General features: G+C 38.3%; 1 protein-coding gene across 3 annotated transcripts; it reads left to right on the plus strand.

The window, feature by feature from the left end:
* The first annotated feature begins 9,704 nt into the window (after positions 1 to 9,704).
* LOC144198150 (galanin receptor type 1-like) lies at positions 9,705 to 16,597 on the plus strand. 3 transcript variants are annotated; one of them, XR_013326663.1, is made up of 4 exons: positions 9,705 to 9,904; positions 10,609 to 11,521; positions 12,851 to 14,841; positions 16,423 to 16,597. XR_013326663.1 is itself a non-coding variant. In XM_077719023.1 (3 exons), the coding sequence occupies exons 2-3, from the start codon at positions 10,845 to 10,847 to the stop codon at positions 13,698 to 13,700; spliced, it is 1,527 nt and encodes a 508-aa protein (XP_077575149.1). In that variant the 5' UTR covers positions 9,705 to 9,904; positions 10,609 to 10,844; the 3' UTR covers positions 13,701 to 16,055. The 3 variants fall into 3 exon arrangements, 1 of the variants encoding a protein (XP_077575149.1); XR_013326664.1 differs by lacking the exon at positions 16,423 to 16,597 and having other exon boundaries at positions 12,851 to 14,294; positions 14,442 to 16,055; XM_077719023.1 differs by lacking the exon at positions 16,423 to 16,597 and having other exon boundaries at positions 12,851 to 16,055.
* The last annotated feature ends 4,918 nt before the right edge of the window (positions 16,598 to 21,515 follow it).

A 21,515-nucleotide genomic window follows, 5' to 3' on the forward strand; every position in this document is an offset into this window, starting at 1 on the left:
AGGTCCCATTTACGCATTGTATTACATATGACTTCTACCCATGATTTATAAAGTACATTTTCTAATACACAACATTCTATGCAACAATGACCTAAATGTGTAATGTCAAAACAGTTCATGGAATTTAAATCATATATTTATTCATTCATCTTCCATGCCGTTTGTCATAATAAGAGTTACGGGGGTGCTAGAGTGTATTCCACCCAGCTAACTATGGGGAGTAGGTAAAGTACACCTTGAATTGGTTGCCAGCCAATCACAGGAGACAAAAATATGGATAACCATTCACCCAATACAATTTTAGGATGAGGGAGAAAACCAAAAGTACCCATAGAAAACCCACACAGGCCAGAGGAGGACATGCTAAGAATGCAGGAAGTTTTGACACAAGTTTTATATATGAGCTCCTGTATCCAGTTGTCATATTTGGTCGATAAATGCAACGTTTTTCCGCGTGAGAAGAAACTGGTTCTCACGCCGAGTGTCGCAAACGTGGTTGCCCTTGCAATGCAACACTTTGCACTTACACTGACCGATAAGACAAAGAGCCCCCCAGGGAAGCATCCATTCTTTTCCCCCCCCTTTTTTTTTATAATCAGATGCTTTCACATCGACTTGCTTCCTCACACAATTCTTTGGCCTACTGAGTATTTCTCTTTCAAGTTGACCTCTCATTAACTTCTGGGTTCATTTTATTCCGTTTCAAGAATAGTGTCAAGCCAAGTTGCTTCATTTCAAGATAAGCATAGTTCCCCGGTGACCCTGTCAATTACCGCCTTTTCACCTTTTGTGAGATTCTTCCTCTCTTAAAACTCTAACATCAGCTAAATTGCGAAGAAAACGAAAATTAGACATTCTCAGCAAGCTTGACTTGAATCATCACTTATGCACTTTCAACACTTTTTTTTGCTGATGCTGCATCCAACATTCTTTTTCCACATGGTGGTGCTAACGTGTCTTAAATACATATATTTTGAAAAGGAGACTTTTAAGGTTCCTATAGGTCACTAAATGAGGTCTGCAAAGTTTGAGGAGGTTCAAGTGCAATGCATCATACTGACTTTACAATTTTCTAGTGTTATTTGGAGTGAGAAAAAGGCAATAGAGTGTGTTATAAAATTGCTCGTGTCATTTTAGTTTGCTTTTTGTAGTTTCTGTTCAAAGTGCAATCAACTGTGTTATTAATAGGCTATGATAGCTTCACATATCCATCATAATTCTGCAGGATTTGTTGTGTATTCGGTCTAGTTTAGCGAGTATTGGATTTTTTTGGTCCAAAAAAGGAGGTTTTTATATTTCCTTACTAATATTTTCGATGTTGTGTGCCATTTTGGGGGTTTCTTTGAAATTGGTGGCCCTTAATGGGAATATACGTCCAATCTATTTGAAGTTAGAGTTGTTCTGGTTGTGTATTGTATAGTGAAGATCTCACTCATGTTGTGTTACTGTCTTCAATACCTATGGAGAGTGTTACATGCCATTATGCTGTGACACATTCGGTGGGTGTTGATAAGGAAAGAGTGGGATGAGGTGTGACACTTTTCTTTTTTTGTACTTAAAGTGTCCTTAGAGAAAATAATAATGACAAAAAAACGGGGCACTTCTTGAAACTAAATCAATAGCCTGTGAAATGTAGCTTATAAAAATAGTGGTTTTGTGACACTACTTGCCCTCGGTGGGGGGTTTCTTTGGGGAAAATAGATCGCGGTAGGGGGTGTTATTGATCATTATAGTAATATCATCTTTTTTTAACCTTAGAAATTGTAATGGTGATAAAATCTATAGATGTTTATTTAACATTTATTGGAAGGAATTGAAGGAATTTTGAGAGAATACTCGTAAATACTTCACTTCATACTTGGCAATGCTTAGTTTAACAAAATAACTGAACACAGTTGCCAAAAAAGTTTAGTGTGGTATTTATTTTTATATTTTTTGCTTGCTACTTCCAATGGATTCCCAATTGGGAATAAACAATGCAGTAGGTGTTCATAGGTCTTCATGTGACGTATAATATTCTTTTTTTATTGTAAATATATTTCCTGTTATTGTACAAGACGATATATGACAGCAAATGCATATATGTAATCACTACACACTCCTAATATTGTTAAATATTTATTATGATACATTCATTCCGAGTGTTTACATTGCATCGCTGTTATTTTTCGCCTTTCACAAGGGATTAGACAGCAAAGCGTCCAAATGTTTATCAAACATACAAATATGGGAGAAGTATAATTAATATTTATAGCAATAAACCATATCAACAAGGCTCCTCTAACGTCATGTTATTTTCAAGGATGTTTTTAATGATTGCATAGCCAATTATATGAAAAAAAAGTAAAAATATATCGGATTTTTTTTCTTATTTACTCACATACATAGCAGGCTCCATTAGATTTGTTTCTCGAGTTAAATTTATCTGCATAAATGTGCATTTTTAATCAAAACTAAATAGTTCTAGGTATTGCTCATGTTTTTTATCCATTTACATTCATATACTACATAATATGTTTCAAGTGGACGTGGATGTTTAATAAGCCATCATTGTGTTTGTCGTATGTCACATCTGTTACCCTATCTACATAATTGGCATGTTCAGCATGGTGCCTTGTTTATTCTTTTTGCGCAAGCGATATATTACGTAAGCTTCATTTATGTTTTCCCACATTGTTCATCTTTTTTCCTCCTTTTAATGTACACATGTGAACCAGCAACGTGATGTTGGCTTCTATACTTGTTTGGAAATGTAATTAGATTTGCTGGCGTCCTTCTTCACTGTTTCCCTCAACGTAGCGAGTAATGTTTACCGCACAAAAAAAGCAATTAGCTTATTACCAAGAGCATATATTTTTTTTGATATGTGCATGCTTTATGCAGGCAGTAGATAAAGTAGATAATGCACAGCGATGCCATCAAATGGTTACATTTTCTTATTCAGTCATAGATAGGGACTCCTACGTCTAGTAATACTTATTAGATACGAACTAATCTTTACATTTTTTCGTTTACTTTAATAAGTATCATATTTTTCGGACTATAAGTCGCTCCAGCCAATAAATGGACAATGAAGACGAAAAAAAACAAGTCGCACTGGAGTATAAGTCGCATTTTTGGGAGGATTTTTTTTAAATTTGATTAGAAAACCAAGAATTAAAATATGTCAAAGTAAAAATTAAATGGAGAACAACAGGCTAATTGGTCTGTCGACAGTTTTTTTTTTCTGATAACTAGTCCAAAAAACAGGCTGTGGGTGGTCAGAGAAAAAAAAAACATATATATATGTCAAACTTATTATTAGTCACAGCCCCGAACAAATTATTAAGTGCGACTAGACCGGGAAATAGAATTCTCTAAGTGCTACACGATGATGTTGAGTCATGAGATGGGTAACTGAAAAGAAAGGGAGGGAGAGAACTCACAGGGAGAGAACTCACATAGTCGCTAGAGACGTAGTATTTTTGGCCACGCTGACAAGGAGAGTCAGTGGTAAATCCTGGTTGTCGTGCAAAACTTACTTTATGGCTAAATCAGGATACATGGCCGCAGGGTGATGTGCTGAAGTGTTTTCGGATGAAAATACACTTCTGCACTTCCAAGGCCATCACGCCGCTCTGTACTTTAAAATCTGTGGAGATATTCGGAGCAAAGATGTATTTGTGTTTGGGCTTGTTAATTTAAGATAAATGAAAAGTTTGATGTAGAATTTTGAAGATTTTTTTTTTGTCAATTCTTTTGTTATTTAGAAGTGGAATCGTTTTCAGATAAGCTTATACTTTGAAGTTTTAGTGTCTTATCTCATATCATTGTTAACAAAAATGTCTTACGTTAAATTTGGCACATATTTGAGAAAATATGTAACAAGATTGGCGCATCCATGGTGCAAATCTCCCATTCCACCATGACCCAAAGATGCTCTATTGGGTTAAGATCAGGTGAAACCCCCAAAAACTGTTTTTTACTTCAGTTAGTGTTTTTTTTTCTTATATCAGAAGCAACCAATTAAAATATGATGAGCATATCTCACTCAAAGATGATCAGTAATCGAATTAGCATCATGAAACACAAAACCAAGCATCTCTAAAATTAAATGTATATACATATACGTATATCTGTTTGTGTTTATGTGTGACTAGTTGTCTATGTGTGTTTGCATGCCTTAAAGAGTATTTGCTAAAGCTTCACCACACTTGCTCCCTAATGGCTTGCACGCTTGGTTAAACCCGCTCGCAAAACATTAATTAATAGAACAAATTTGATTTGCTTTTATGTGTATTTTGAGTTGTATGTGTGTATGGTATCTGGCAGGTGTGTGAGAGCATAGTTTGTGCATTTATTCCGACAAGCATCCGTGCATTAGCATATATGGAAGGACACTTTAATATTTTATGATAATCCTTTCCTGTCGCCGCAGGAAATTTCAAACATGATGTTGCCAGCCTTTGTAATACACACTCTTACTTGTCTATGCCAGTCCAGAAACTTTGATGATAGCCTTTGCGGAATTTCAGGTGTTGCTGAATGTAAGCAATTCATTGGAACTTAATCAGTAAGCAACAAAATGGAGATGACCACGGTTTTTCATTGCTTGTAACGTTAGAGGCAAGATTGCCCTCAGAATTCACGATTACAATTTAACCACATCATTTTAATTGCTTATTTAATTAATAAAGCTTTATTTAGATCTACAGGGCCAGCTTTGCTCCTTTATTATACATCCCTGTCCAAAGGGGGGTTTCGACTAAATGCGATGGAAGAGGAATGTTGAAAAGGTAGATAAATTCTGTTGTTAATTACAAACAATGACCCAACAATGGGCATTTATTTTTCTTTTCAGTGGAAAAAAAATGCACGTGAGCTTTTTACTGATGGAGATTGACAATAGTTTCAAGGGGGGTGAGCCATTGCTTGAAGAGGCTATTGACATTCTATAATCCTCATGCAAAACTAGTGTCACAAAATGCTTTCTGTATTAATTTTTCATTTCTTAGTCATATGCATAGTGCTGAAATAGTATGCCACCATCTATCAGGATATAGGTATATTAATTTAGTGCATCCAATTCAAACCAAGTTTTCATAGACAGTGCAAAAGAGCAAGTATAGTTATAGTTGGAGAGTGTTTCTAAGGGCCAATGGCATTTGTCATCCACCCACAAGGTCACGGTTGAGAGGGTTGGTCAGACTTGACTTTAGACCTTTTGAGAAGAGAGAAAACTCATTTACAGGATGAATGGCATTGTATAAATGCAGCCAGGAGCAGAGATGACGCTGTCTGCTGAAGCAGGACTCAAAATGACGCGTCCACCTATGTACAAATAGCTTTTTGTCCGTTTTAAAGACAATGGGCAGGAAGATGCTTTAGTTTGGTATTGCCTTTGCTTTTTCTTGCCCTAAGTTCTCCATTACTTTGTCTAAAAGAGTAGGACTGTAATTTAATATCTGATTGTCCCACCTGCTTGTTTAAAAAGACAATTATTGCGCTATTAAAACATGGAATGGGTGTTTAACAAATACATGGTTGAATTTACACACTTAGAGAAGGTGAAGAAATTTAATCTCTAGTCTATTAGGATCCGTCAGCCATTTCTGGTCACCATGTAAAAATTTCAACTCTCTATGTTGCACGGTTTGGACAAACGTAGCTAGAGAATCTTAACATACACACACACATTTATATATGCTTAATATATGTGCTTAAGCATCATGTGACTCCTATGATTTAAACCCCTTGACTCCTGAATTGAAAACTCATAAATATGCATAAAGTATGCTATGATTAATGCGTCTTTAATAAAAAACAGCTAGTGCCAATTGAGAACAATCATCAAAATTGCACGTGCGTGATCATTAGGCAGCTCATTGTTTAGTGCACAGCTGCCGTGTGAGTGGAAAGAAAAAGCTTGGCCATGTCTCTCTTGTAAGGAATACACTAGAATGACTTATTTTTTCATTAAGACAATAAATGGCCAGGATGTGACCCACATTCGTATTGCACCGCACGTGCGCACCTTGATGGAAGTCACCGAGGGCAAAGAAAGGTAGTCACATGACACTCAAACAACACTCGAGCAAGTGTGTGCGTTTGTGTGGACACGTTGGCTTTGCCACATTTGATAGGCCGGATTTTGGCGACTCCTTACGATAATAGAGCCTTTATAAAGACCTAGGGGGAAAAGGTTAAACATAAATATGAATATTCGCATATGTGGCAGTAGAAATTTACTGTATGACTCACACAATTGTCAAAGGAGGACCATAGTTGGTTTGGATAGGCTCCAACACCCCCGCAACTCTTGTGACGACAAAATATCAGAAATACTTTATAGAATCTCTAAATATAGAGGCAAAAAAAATCTATAAATTATGCCGATGAGTATGTCTCAGTGGGGGTTCCCTTGCATCGAGTTTATGTAAACAATGAGAATTAATGCATGACACGGCGGCTTTTGCGAGTACGCACTCATGAGCAGAATATGTTCTGATGTCAACTCCACACGGGGGGCGTGGGAAGCCTGGCAGCGGGGATTTAGAAAATTGAAATAAATTATACATTAAATAGCAAATAAAAATAGCCCCGTGACTCAACGTTTACATCAGCCGTCCAGAGGCGTTCTTACCTTCATCGGTATAACCTTCAGAACAAAATGGCCGCGCAAGATGTGATCAATGCTTAATGGCAGACTCTATCTAGGATATTATTAAAAAAGAGCATTCCAACTTTCATTGCTGAGCCCGTTTGGCCTGCACGGAAGTCTTGCAATGGCAGCAACACAAGACCATCAGTCATATGAGTAATTATTAAATTGCTACAATTTCAATCGATACGCGGCCGTGGCGCATCTCGAATCGGAATTAGTGTCATTGCTGAGGCTCGGCTGGAGACACGTGTAGCCTGAGTTGGGTAGAGAGCCGAGCATGTGGAGATTGGCTCTTTCGCCTTCACCATGGCGTTTGTTGAATGAAGACGAACACCCCAGGGACTAAAATCGCCGCCATTGTGACGATATCAGCGTGCAGTTAAAAAATCTCAAGGCTAGATAAGAATCTAACGTGACAGGGCATTCTTAATTCATAAATCTTCAGGGAGGTTGATGCCAATCAACCTTCCAAGGTAATGAATCACTCTTATTTTTTTTAGGACTATTTGACGTAGTGCTTCAAACTTTTCAATTCAGCCCCTGAATAGTATCAGTATCGTAACAATATCTTTTCTCTTAGCAACAAGAAATATGTTAGGATTGCTCATCAAGAGTAGACAAATAAAAAAGTTCCAAGGCTTTTTCACTTGAAGGAGACTTTTGGGCTTGGCATGGGCCGACATGATTACACGCATTAAAAGTCTCAAAAATCCACACTAGAAGGTTACCATTTTTCATAACAGTACCATATTTTCCACACTAAAAGCCTTCTAATGTATCTCAAAAGCCTTATAATCCACTACGCCTTATATATGGATCAATATTTGTTAATCATTGGATCGTGGATTGTTACGACTCCCCCTGATGGTAAGATATACCAGGGAGTCGCAACTACCACAGCAGAAGTATTCAGTCAATGATCAGTCAGACACACACTGCAAGTAGCCTTCAGTGATAATTTATTAACAACAAAGTCCAAGTGTAAAACAAGCCCCTACTACTACAACTACCACAGCTCCATCTAGTAGATGCATAACACAATCCCCTACTACTACTACCAACAAAACCACTACTACTACTACCAACAAAACCACTACTACTACTACCAACAAAACCACTACTACTACTACCAACAAAACCACTACTACTACTACCAACAAAACCACTACTACTACTACCAACAAAACCACTACTACTACTACTACCAACAAAACCACTACTACTACTACTACCAACAAAACCACTACTACTACTACTACCAACAAAACCACTACTACTACTACTACCAACAAAACCACTACTACTACTACCAACAAAACCACTACTACTACTACCAACAAAACCACTACTACTACTACCAACAAAACCACTACTACTACTACTACTACTACTACCAACAAAACCACTACTACTACCAACAAAACCACTACTACTACCAACAAAACCACTACTACTACCAACAAAACCACTACTACTACCAACAAAACCACTACTACTAATACTACCAACAAAACCACTACTACTACTACTACTGCATTTTATAATCCAGTGTGTCTTATATAGGAAAAAAAATCCTTATTGAAGGTGCGCCCAGTACTCCAGTGCGCTTTATAGTGCGGAAAATACGTCCTTTTTCACTTGGTATCAACCTCCAAATTAACTTCAATAGAAAAAAATAATTAAGTCCCCAAGACATCTTCACCTTCAACCTTAACTGATATGGTAGTAGTATATCATGAGTTGACTCATCCCCTCCTAAACATAAAAAACAGGGCTCGATTCAAGGGCTCTTTGAAACTCATCTTACCACTGCCCTGTTTTCATTTGGTTCGCCTCTAATCTTGCTGCCGGGTTGAGAGATGTAGAGCTTGGAATCAATGTTTTCCCTGTCTTTGTCCATCCCCAACCCCCAAGATCAGCATATGTATTTCTTCTCTATGCAATTCATGGCAAACCGCCTTCTCTATCTGGCACCCATACAGCAGTCAATATCAGATCCATCACAATACCTGGAAATATATGTTGAGGGATAATTGCTACGTTGCATGCCTTGTCTGGTCCATGACCTACATCCGGAGTAGCAAGGACTTCATTCAATATAAATCCATAACAGACAAAAAAAATATGGCTGGTGCTAAACACAGATGGAATTTGTATGCATAGACGTGTATGTCCGCTACAATTGGATGTCTAAATGGACACAAATATGCTTACTCATTCTACAAATTCATCAAACATGATTCATTTCTACATATACATATATTATTGGTAAACAATCAGGGCAACTGGCACATATTAAAAAAGAGGCCTGAAACACATTAGGAAAAAAAATAATTGAAATTTTCCCAACCACAATGCATGAAAAATCAGATACAAATCACATTTCCGCCCCCCAAAAAACATCTAAAAACAAGTTTGTGCATTTTTTTTTGCAAATTTTAACCATTTTCTGCACAGGCCATTGAAAGGATACACAAAATTCTGAACAAATTACATTGTCATGATCGTATGTTATTAATGTATGTATGTTTCCCGACTGTACTCTGAACAGATGAACGAACCTAAACTGTGAAACATTTATCATCTGAGGCCAGAACAAAGCGGCAAAGTTTGACATCTTATCATTGAAGGTAATGAGAAAACATTCTTTCCATTTCAACTATAAAAAAAACAAAACAAATCCTGGACAACCTGCGCGCATATGCTCACTCACTCCATCTTAATCTGCTCCATTGTGGGTGTGTTTGTATACGCACGCTTGCCGCCCCTCCCTCACCGATGAGACACTCAGTCGGCCGGTAGAAGGCGAGCTCAGCGGATGCTCGATGAACGCTCGCCACATTGACTTCCGAGCTGCTATAACTAATTTGTCATCAGTATCGTACAGGTTAGTAACTTCCTTCTTCACAATACATTTCATTGATATACCGTATTCTATCATTTTTCCTTTTTTTCTTAAACAAATGACTGTGAATGATAATTAGAATGATATCTCTGCATCATTAAAAGAAAAGACTATTTTTAAGAATTATTTGTGTGTTTTTTCTCTACAGTATAATGGTGGTGGGGCTTTTGTGGGGGTCTCTCACATGAGGCTTACCTGCCTGGAAGGTAAGAAAGTCTATTAAAGGCAGATGTTGGATCATCGAATGCTGACAGGCGCCCACGGGAAGGCAGTTGCGGGAACCTCAATGAAGATGTTGGACTTTTTTTGGGGGTCTTGTTTTTCTCCTCTGCATAAAAGACTCAATATGGCCCCAGGTAAACAGAGCTAAACATGTTTTGACTATAACATAAATTGAACTGAAATATTCCTTGAATATGATATGGTACAACCTCCAAAAACTTTCATATTGCTTGGAAAAAATATACACAAGCAGTACTACCAATTAAAAGATAGAAGAAGTCTTAATGGTAATTCTAGGCCACCTGAGTCAATCAAAATTAAGTGAAACGCAGTTAAGAATTCACAAATTAAATCAGGCTCACTACCAAATTCATGTCAACTGACTTAATCTAAATCGACTGGAAAAGCAAATGATTAATAAGTGCCTAAAATTAAAAACTCAAGACAAATTTAAACTCGAGCCAGATTTCATATCTTGATATTCCAAGATAATGATCATTGTGACTTATTATCAAACATTGCAAAGGACAGAAACATATTATAATTATATAATATATTTTTCACTTCCTATTACTGACTCATACGGCATCAAACTTAAATTATAAATCTCAAATTTACACCCTAAACAGGACGATGAGGTTGTCACTGTGTAAGAAATTAAGATTTGGCAAGAGCACATTATTACTTTCTTAGGCCTGAGTCTGCATGACTAAATTACATTATCTACCATTGTGTCAATTAATAAGACTAAAGTAAAATGCTGTGACGCTCTTCCACAGTTTTAAAAAAAAATCAATCCTTGGAACAATTTTACTCAAGAACATGAATTTTGTTGCAGATTTCATTATAGAGAAGATCCACACAGTCTCAAGAAACTATACTTGAAAAGACACCCGGAATTCTGCCGTTTTGGGTCGAAGACACCATCTTGGCTCTGTACAACGTTGCTCCTCTAAGACTTGGTCATGTTTCAACCCACAAATAACCCACAAGAAGCTAATGGACAAGACATTTAAGTAGTGCTGGATGGTTCAACTCTGGATTTTGTCTTCTGAAGTCTGAAATTTTGTTTGGATGTTAGTCATCATGGATTCCCTCCAGAAGAGCCCCTTGGACTTCTCTCCCCTGCAGAACATATTCAACGGCACCCTCGCCTTTGGCCTCAGTTCAGACATCTCACCCTCAAGCGACCTGTCAGACCTGGAGAGCATGCTCTTGTGGACCCTAAACGAGCCCAGCACCATCGCTTTGACCTTCATGTACAGCGTATCCTTTCTCCTAGGCTTCGTGGGCAATCTAATGTCCCTCCGGGTTCTCACCAACCGTCGCAGTCGGCGTCTGGCGGGGGTCAGCGCCACCCGTATTCTGCTGGTCAACCTAGCCGTCTGCGACCTAGCCGTGGTGTGCGTTTGCATGCCCATCACATTGGCCAGTCACATCTACACCGCCTGGGTCTACGGCGACCTGTTGTGTCGCGCCGTTCCCTTCACGCAGGCCGTCTCGGTGTCGGCTAGCGTCCTGACACTCACGGTGATCAGCGTCAATCGCTACTACAGCGTCCGATCACCGCTCAGGGCACGGTCCATGTTCACCCGGCGACGGATCCTGGCCACCGTCGCCGTAGTGTGGGTTGCTTCGTCCGCCATGTGCGCCCCCATCGCCGTCATGAACCGACGTCGGGAAATCAGCTTTGGGACCTTCACTATTCTGGTGTGTCAAGAGGAGTGGCCTAAGCATCGCTTAAAACAAGGGTATGTATAACAAATGAGAGGGAAATGGTTTGGTTTATTGGCTTGTGGCCTGAGCTCTTGCTCATAGAGTTCTGGGATGGGCTTTCGCACCCTTTGCAACTCATGGAATGTCATGTATTGTGAACATATAACAGAAAAGATGTTGCCTTTTCATCTAATTGCCTTAAAGTGTTTCGTTACAGTCATTGAAGACAGGATTTTTAGCTCTTCAGGTCAATGTTGTGAAAAAATGTTCGTCAGAGAAATGTTTCAATTCTCATAGTTAATGGAAACAACTTTGAATGGATTCTTTTCAACGCTTCTTGGGTCAATGGTATTCTATTACTGCAATGAGTTCAGCTTCAGTTGCTTTCTAGACTACAGATCTTGCGGAGTGTGATGTTGGGTAACAAGATGTGTTGTATTAAGGGTGTGATGGCAATTTTCCTGGAAATGTTTTGGAGGTGTTATGTTGTTGTCTTATGGTGTGATTGGGTTCTTATCTAGTCCAGATGAATTGAGTGAGCATGTGATGATGTGTTTAACCTTTTGTTGTATGGTTTGTGCATTAACATTAGCATTAAGTAAAAGCTGATAGTAAAAATGGTAAATGGAGTATAGTAATATGGCTCGTTTATCTACATGTTATTACCATGCCCAAAGCATTTTACATTAGCTCCCATTCACACACCAACGGTGCTGCTGTCATGCAAGAAATTAAGGCTTAGTGCCTTGCCCAAGGGTGCATTGACAATGGGTTATGCAGTTTTCTATCCATCCCATCAGTTTTCTGGCATTATGCTCTCAAGAATTACATGTAAAGCTTTTTCTTCCCCTTGCGAACAATTAACTAGAGTAGACTGTGGCTTCACGTTTGACCCTTAATAGGATGAGCTGTACAAAAAAAAATGTATGGATGTCTAATGAACTTTCAAACTGAATGTGTCTAAGGACTATCAGGGATTTTCATTTTACTCGGTGTTTTTTTTTATTAGGAAAAAGGGTTTTTTTAATGACTTCTTTCTTTAATCCAGGAGAAATAACCTCTGACTCCCAGTTGCAGCTCGTACAAAATTAATGGGGCCCTTTTTGCCACAGAATAACAATGAACTGGCTTTAACTACACTTGAAATGACACTAAAACGCCAAAAGAATTTGGATGAACTTTTTAATCAATAGCTGTCATTAACTGGAAGACAATTCCCTTCCATCCAAACCTTTTGGAGAATTGACTGTGGCTCTCCTTGCCTGCATGAAAGGTCATTATGATACTATAACTGTCCCATTTATTTTCACTTAATCAGAACCTGTTGACGATGCTTTTATCATTTCCATTTTTTTCCTGCACAGATACAACGTGTTGCTTTTTGCAATGCTTTACTGCCTCCCGGTTACCTTCAACTTGACCATCGGTTTCATGACTGGACGCCGTCTATGGGGTGGAACCCGGTCTACCTTTGCCGACCTGGACCCACGCAGCCAGGCCTTGCATGCCTCTCGCCTGAAGACCCGGCAAAAGATCGCCAAGATGGTAGTATGCCTGGTTCTACTGTTCGCCACGTCCTGGCTACCGCTCTACGTGGCCGATCTATGGATCGACCGTGAGCTCCAACCACCCTCCTGGCTCCTTCAGACCCGACCATTCGCCCAATGGCTGGGTCTAACCAACTCGAGTCTCAACCCTATCTGTTACTGCTTCATCGGGGACCTCTACCGATCCGCCAAAGTGATTCGGATGCGATACTATCAGAAGGTGAGCGCCCTCTTCGGGGGAGCCTCTTTCGCTAGTTCAGGGGTGGAGCCATCCCCCTCTACAAATGCCGCTTCTAAGCGCGATCACGTGGCTGCGGCAATCAGCGTCTCCACTTCGGTGGCGACCATTCCTCGCTTTTTGAACTTGGCGCAAGCGAAAGGACTTGACAAAATGATCTCAGCCAACCACGGTGTTTCGGACCACAGCATCTCAGAATGGTGCCGTTCTAGCCCGAGTATGTTTAATAACAATGTCAGCCTTTTACCCTGCAAGTGGCATTCTTTCGACCCCAACCTCGATCCATCCCTCGGTCCATTTCGACTTGACTTATTGCCTTCACGGAGACATTCGGCCCATGACAACTTTAGGTCGTTGTACCCGAGGATGGAATGTGAAATAGAGACTCTCGCCCCAAGGAGGCACTCGGGAGACAGCCGTGTCTGGTGATTAAAAACGCAAAGCACTTAGTATATCTAAAGCTTTACCCCGAAGTTGCATGTCAAATGCCGCTAAGAGCATCATGACAGACAGCATGGGAGCAGCCTGTAGGTACTCTTGCCAACAATCATTGATAGCCGCATGTAAATCTTGACCGTTTTGCTAAAGTCTCATTGATTTTTGCATGGCTGTTATGAATGAACCCCCCACAAAATCCAGGAATCAGTAGAAACACCACAACACCAACACTATGGGCAAAACCTGAGCACCCTAAATATGCAGGGAATTAAACTTCAAGGAGTAAAAAAAGGATTTGCTCTTTGAAATGTCACATAAAAATATCTTCAATCCCATACAGAAACAAACCACTCATCATTAGATTGGATTTTTGTCACAACAGAGGGTGGTCAAGTATCTCAAGGACACTTTCTGTGCATCATTGGAGAACTCCACAGATGAAAGAATAAAACTTGTGAGAAAAATGCCCTTCACAATGATATTCTCCCAAGAACAACTTTGGGTCATTACCCCTGAGAATGGGGATAGACACGCTTGCTATGAGAAGGCAATCATGGGACGGACTACCTACTGCATGCGACCATGGTAAGACGAATCATTAGCAATGGAATGGCAGCACAAAAAGGTTCAAAATAGAATGAGTGATACAAACGACACATGCAACTTGATTCTTTTAACCCGATGTTTCCTATTATGAAGCCTGGAATGATATGAGACTGTATTTGTCTCAAGGGGCGGTGCTTGAAAAACTCCAAAGCAGCTCTCCAGGTGGTGGTTCTGCAGAAGCACCTGTTTTCTGTAAAAAGTCATTCTTCGGATCAAATTGCCCAAGGTATTATGCTGACGTTGAAGGAATCATTTTAATATTTTTTGCTACTACGGGGGGTTCATGCGCAATCCCAAAGAGACAATGAACCAAACCAATCATCTGAATATCAATATGAAATTTCATATTAGTGTTATGTGTTACCTGATCTATGGATGCCAGCTATTATTATTATTACTCCATCACTTGGAATTAATATAAAGTTATGAGCAATGTGTAAAAGATGTTTAAATCCAATACAGAAGGTATCCAAGGGACATTGTTAGAACCTGAAGTCGCCGTGTTGCAACTAAAAGACAAAGTCTGGTAAGAGAATAGAACAAGTCAAGTAACAGGTAATCACTATTGTAAAATGTCAAGTTTCACAATGAGATAATCGAATGGTTCCCCAAGAGAAGCCATTTTTCCAAACAGGATCAAAACAGTACTGTCCGGTCACAGAATCTAAACCAGTTTTGTAAAGATTGATTGATTTAATGTCCAAACAATTATGTTTTAAGCCTTGCAGAGAGTTGTAATTATGATAAATAGGCTTTGTTATGTACATGGTCTTGGCCACCCACAGAAGTTGTCCAAGCACCATTTGAGCGATATGCTCTCAGTTTACAGGGAATGAAACTAGTCAATAGAGCTTTTTTTTTTGGTCAAAACTCATAAAGGCTGAATTTGATATTATGTGAAAAATCTCCCATGGAGGTTGGAGATCATTAGAAACAGTCTTTGTCAAGACGAGTTATGAACACCCCAAAGAGCCCATCCGGCCGGACAAAGAATGAAAACGGCAATATTTGAAGATAATCTTTTGGGAAATGACATAACATTTCTCACCAATATTGTCTGTGGAATCCCTCAGTTTTACGAGAAACTGTATAATTTGGCTGTATGGGCCAAATTATGCCAAAATATTAGAAAAATAATGAATGAAACCTATGCAGAAAAGGTCTTTGAATCCACCATATATATCAGAAATCATTACAAATATCACTGAAAAGGTTTTCTGTACCTCAAAGATTTTAAACATTTTAAGAAAAATTATTTGTGTTAAAAATCTGACCATGTTACAAAATATCATTATGAAAGTCAGCTTTTTCTTATAGACAAAAGCTTCTCAGCAAATTGTTGATCAGTTCCTGTTTAATGCTGCTATTGAAACCCTCAAAAAGGCCATTTCTTTATGTCACTTGACCTTTAAAAGATCTGTAAGCCACTTATTAGCCTTAAAAAAAGGCGGCAGGCCCGCTTAATCAGCCCCATAACAAATAAAACACAGTATGTGTTTTTCACGTTAAAGGGCAACAACGTGCTTTTATTTAGGGTGTTCAGTTTTTTCCAAGTATAATATCAGTTTGAAAACTGATGCAGTGGCCAATTATGCTTACCGTATTTTTGGGAGTATAAGTCACACTAACCAAAGAATGCATAATGAATGGGAAAAAAATATATACGTTGCACTGGAGTATAACTTACACAATATTGTATGTAGGAAAATTGGCACCAAGAGTCATAATAAGCACCTGCAAAACTGAAAATAACCAACAAATAGAGAATGTTACTTTCTATCTACTGGTGAAAGGGTATTGCAAGTTTTTTTGCGCATATAAGCCGTATCCTTGATTCAGTCATCTTTTTTTCTAGATACAAATACGGCTTATATGTGAGTAAATACGGTTAAGCACATGAACATTTAATGTCATTTTCAAGTTAAACCTGTTACTACTTTGTGTTGTAATTCCAATTGATGAAAACGAGGCATATTGATCAATCTGGTGTCTTACAAGTGTAATCATCTTATTGGTTAAACTGCTTGTGGTGAATCAGTTGGAACAGTTTGGAATATTCTGGATAAACCTGTTACAAGTGAAAGAAATAAAATGGTTTGATTCCCAGTTCCTTGAATTTGGATTCAGATGGTAGAGGAGTAGGCGAGACTTCATCAACTGTGCATTATCATCCAATCAACTGATCTGACACCAGACTTGACCCTTCGAAGGTAAGGATTCATAAATTATTAATATTCCAGGTATCTCTTTGAAGGAAAGCAGTTTTTATACAAACGTGGGGAGAGAGAGAGAAAGCAAGAGCACTAAAAAGTTCATTTTGGTAAGTATTACAAAGTTTTTTGTCTTTTCAGTATAATCTGGTATTTACAGATTAAAGGTCTCTTGGTACACATATTTTTTAATCTATCTTTTATTAGTCGACAGATCAAAATCATTTGACGTTCAAATTTAACTGGGAAAAAAAGGCAATTGGAAAAATTTTGTAAGGTGATAAAACATTATTCTGGGATTGATCCCTCAAGATTGCTAACCAATTTTTCACTGTGCGGCTGCAACTTAATATATATTACTAGTTATTCCAAAACTTTCAAAATATTTCAATGACAATAGCAAATCAGCTTGATTCACTTTTATCTCGATTCAATCTTGTTCTTAGATGAGCTTGCGAAAGCGTTTTGCTCCTACCATCAAGTAAATTTAGTTTTAGGCGAGGATTGGTGCGTGTTCACGGCTTGCTCTGTCTGCAGGCCCATCAGCACTGCGATCTGATTAGTAATTGCGACGCTGTCACCAGCCTGCATCAAGACGACCACTCAAAAGGCTGCAGGCTAGTGAACGTGTTGATGAGCTTTTTTTTCCACTTCCTCCACTTTTTTTTTCCGTTCCCATCCTCATCATACTTTCATCGCTTTGGTATAGAAATTAGATATGAGTTGGATAAAAATGTAGAAAAATTCAGTTATTTTAAACAATTGCTTGGATAAGTTAACGCAACTTTGAGAAATAAGCGATATGAAGAGTAAATATTATCCAATCAGTGTAGTTTTTGTTCAAGATCAACTGCTTTTAATTTGAAAACAGTATTCAACAATCAAATGACACGCTAATTATGGACAGCCCGGAAAAAGTACAAATTATGAAAATAGTCTATCTACTTAAATTCATAGGATGACGTTTTCTTCTACTACCAATGACCGATACGATCCAGATTAGAGCCAAAATGGGTACAACAAGATCAGTTTTACAAAAAATGAACCGTATTTTCGGGACTATAAGGCGCACCGCATCATAAGGCGCACTCTCAATGAATTACATATATAAAGCACACTGGATTATAAGGCGCCCTGTCTATTTTAGAGAAAATGTAAGACTTTTAAGTGCACCTAATAGTCGTGAAAATACAGTACTTAAAAAGAACCCGTACAAAAGTTGTAACATACTGAAATGATATAAAAAACGTAAAAAATAGGGGAAAATGTATTAATTGACAGGTATGATAGTCAGATATCTAGCAGGTGTGAGATAAAAAGTCATGGTTACAAAAACAGGAGAATCGATCAAGCAGATAAAGTAAGAATATCAGCCCTAAAAAAACAGGACTACACTGCAACACATTGGCAATGACACATGAGGTTAGATACAAAAGGAGTAATCAGGTGATGGAAAAACATGGAGAAGCACAATCAGGGAGATTTTATGGGAGGAGTCTGCAGGAAGCGGATGCTGGCTCACAATACAAAGATTGGTGATTACAAAACAAGCACGGAAGGACGACGCAATGTCAAATGTGCAGCAAATTGGCCGACATGAATGCGCAACTCAACGAGGGGCATCGCCCTCAGGGGCCTAAGGATTTAAATCCACTTCTTCACGGAACAATTTAACTAACAAAAACGATAGCAATCAAATATAGGCAGATGACCTATGTAGGAAACAGTGAACAAAAATGGCAAAAACAGCATGAGAGCTTCTCTTATGAAGAATTGCTCTCTTTTGAAAGCATTCTTATGACCATTCTTTGTTCCGCAATTTTCAGTCGCCTGTTGTCATTATTGTTATTATCGTTATTTATGCCGTTATCAGCTACAGACAGATTTCTCTCATCTCCTCCAAAGAGCTGCCTGTAACTTGCAACCAATGCAACCAATGCTAAGGCAGAACAGGAACTGGATGTCCGGTGATAAGACCCATTCTCAAGTTATATAAACCAGTAAAACGGATTGGATAAAATAATACGCTTCGCCTACTGAGTATTAATCCGATAAAGTCAATAAAAAAAATCTTATCTTCACTTCTTTATGATCATTTTTATAAAAATGATGACAGGTTATATAGTTTGATTGATTATCCAAAATGACATCTAAAAATAGGTCCCAAATTGAGGCAGTTTTTATGCAAATGAGCATCTTAGGTTCCTGGGCCGTGTATGGAATCACATATTCGCTGCTACTTAAAACTAAACAATAAATTCCTACCATGTCGTTATTAAGATAGAAGAGTATGTTTCGTTTACAAAAATAACAAAACAGCAATAGACAACATGTATCATTATATGGAATTAGATAAAAAATACTAGTTCTCCACTGTCCTAATATGACTAACATAGTACTGCCATACCTCCCCTATTTTCCTACCTTTGGGTCCACTTCCACTTCTCTCCACCCTTGCCATTAATTTGTGGCAACTTGTACACGATTCTTACTCCTTTTGTTTCTAAACACGTCTGCAATGGATTTGAAATGAATGTTTTTTTATTTATTATTCACTATGGCAATGCAGGTCCAGAATTTTAAGCAAAAACTAGACAAAACCGCACTCATAAATTAATCGCAACATTCTCTTCAATTAATCAATGTTTGTCCGGAAAATTTGCAGATGAACCCATTTTTCTCTCCATCATTCATTTAAATGAGAAAAAAAGTAGACGTCAAAGATGTCCCATGCTGCCTTGCGTGCATTGTTGTCATCACAGATTTCCAATACCCAATATCCTTGTCAAGTCAAGCAGAAAAATGCTTTTTTATTTTGTATGTGACCTGCATGGCGCCACAAGATGAGCTCTGTTTGTCTCTTACAGAAGTCTCATGAAGACTAATGAAGCTTGGAAAAAAGGTGCATCCTGTTTTCCATAAAAAAACAACAAAATCACATATGGTCCGCATCTGAGGTAATGTAGTAAAATACACTCGTCATTCGGTGAGCTGAAATGCAACGGTGGAGAAAACTAGATCGTTATGTTCTTCTAATGTTGGGATAGGGAACATATGGCTTGGGATTCATACAGTAATGGCCAGGATAAACGAAAAACTGCAAAGTTATACAAATAAATAAATAAAAATATGTTTTACTGCAATACTGAGTCATAGTAGCTAACAGAGGACAGGGGAGTTCCAGTGTGGATTTTCACATTTTTATGAACTTAAAAAATAGATATTTTCTTTTATTTTTATTATTTTTCTTCAGTGCTGAGTTCTAGTAGCAAGTGGAGTAGAGGGGAGTGGCTTCTGCTTGCGAGTTTCAGTGTGGATTTTCACATTTTTATTAACTTACAAAAAAAATAGTAAAAAAAATAATAATAATTTCCCCGAAAAAAAAACGTAGTGAATAGTAGTGATAGTTGAAGCCGTGATATTTGAGGGATTACTGTATTTTGCTCTTCTGCTAAACTATGAGGTCAAATATGGCTCCCAATGAGTCCCAAAGTCACCAATAGGAGCATTCATGTTAGTACTTTTGATTAGTTATAGGGTAACAATGTTGCCTAAGAATTCTGAGACTTTTTGTACTTTAAAAGTGGTGAAATGGCTAAAAATTGAAGTGACCCAATTCAGAATTTTCCTTCCTTTATTCGCTTCAAATGAGACACTTTCTTAACGATCTGAACAAGCCGAGTTGCATGGAAGCGGATAATTTCAAATTGGATTTTGGTTGAATTTCCCGTTCTCTCCAAAAACCCACATTAAAAAGATTAATTACCTTTGTACTTTTCTTTCCTCTCTTAATAAGATGAAAAATTGCACCATCATACTACGCTTGACTTCCCTTTCTGGAGCGGCTCTATCTGTGTTTGAGCAGCGCGTTCTGTTCCAGTACTGTTTGAGGATCACCCTAGCGGAAATAATCACCCATGAAACTTATTTCAAACACCACAGAAAAGAGCAATAGCGTGCCAGCTGGCGGGGGAGGATGATCAAAACACAAAAAGCCATATTGATGAAGTTTAATTGGGCAAAGTGTCTTTTTTTTAATACTCATTTTAAAATAAAAGTCAAGACTATGTGACACCACAAGCTGCTGGCAACACATGGATTTTATTTTAACTTTGTGTGGACTCAAATGGAACAACCATAAAATCTCAATAAGCCGTTTATACAAAAAACTAAACATATACTTAGACAGAATCCAGTCCTTACCGCCCAAATATTATTGGATAGAAACCCTCGAGGCAAACGAATTGTAAAATCAGGCGACTTTGCCAGTATGACTCTCCTCCGTCTGTTAAATACTGCATTGCTTAACTCATTTAATTAGCTTCATGTTTCTTTTTTTATGGCTTGTTGTCACTTGTACTTTTCTGTTAAATCCACCTTTGAATTTATTTCACTTCTTTTTGTTCTCAGAGGTGCAAATATATGTGAAGTCTCAATAATCCAGCATAACTGCGAAGACTATTAATATAGAGAAAATGGCAAAATGAGGCCAAGGATGCCAAGCACAAGGGTCCTGAAAAAATCTATGGAGTCCTCTCTAGGGGGAATATGAGGACACCAAGTATCCGGGGTCTCGGCACGATTGGCCAAGAGGACAGCTGGACACGAGAATCTGGCAAGTACCTTTTAGAAATCTGGGCCACTCTGATGGTCATCCTTAATGTCTGGCTGCTTTTGCTTGAATACTTGTTGTTGTTGTTGTCATGTTCCTTGCAATTTCATCAGTTAGGACTCACTATAGTATTGTTCACATCATCTCAGAAGTAGAACTCACATGTTGTTCCTTTCTTTGAATGCCTCCTTCAAAGTCAAAGAAAAGGGAAAGGTTATGGTAGAATTAAATGAAATGACAAGTGACCTCAAAAATAGGAGAAAATAGGTGTACTTGGGTTTGGCTTTGTTGAGGAAAGTGTTGGGGTGGATTCTTAAGTGCCGCATTGCTAATGTTAAGATTCAGAAACATTTTACTGATATATTTTTATTTATTTTG

Source organism: Stigmatopora nigra, chromosome 6, assembly GCF_051989575.1.
Source record: "Stigmatopora nigra isolate UIUO_SnigA chromosome 6, RoL_Snig_1.1, whole genome shotgun sequence".
Lineage (NCBI taxonomy): Eukaryota > Metazoa > Chordata > Actinopteri > Syngnathiformes > Syngnathidae > Stigmatopora > Stigmatopora nigra.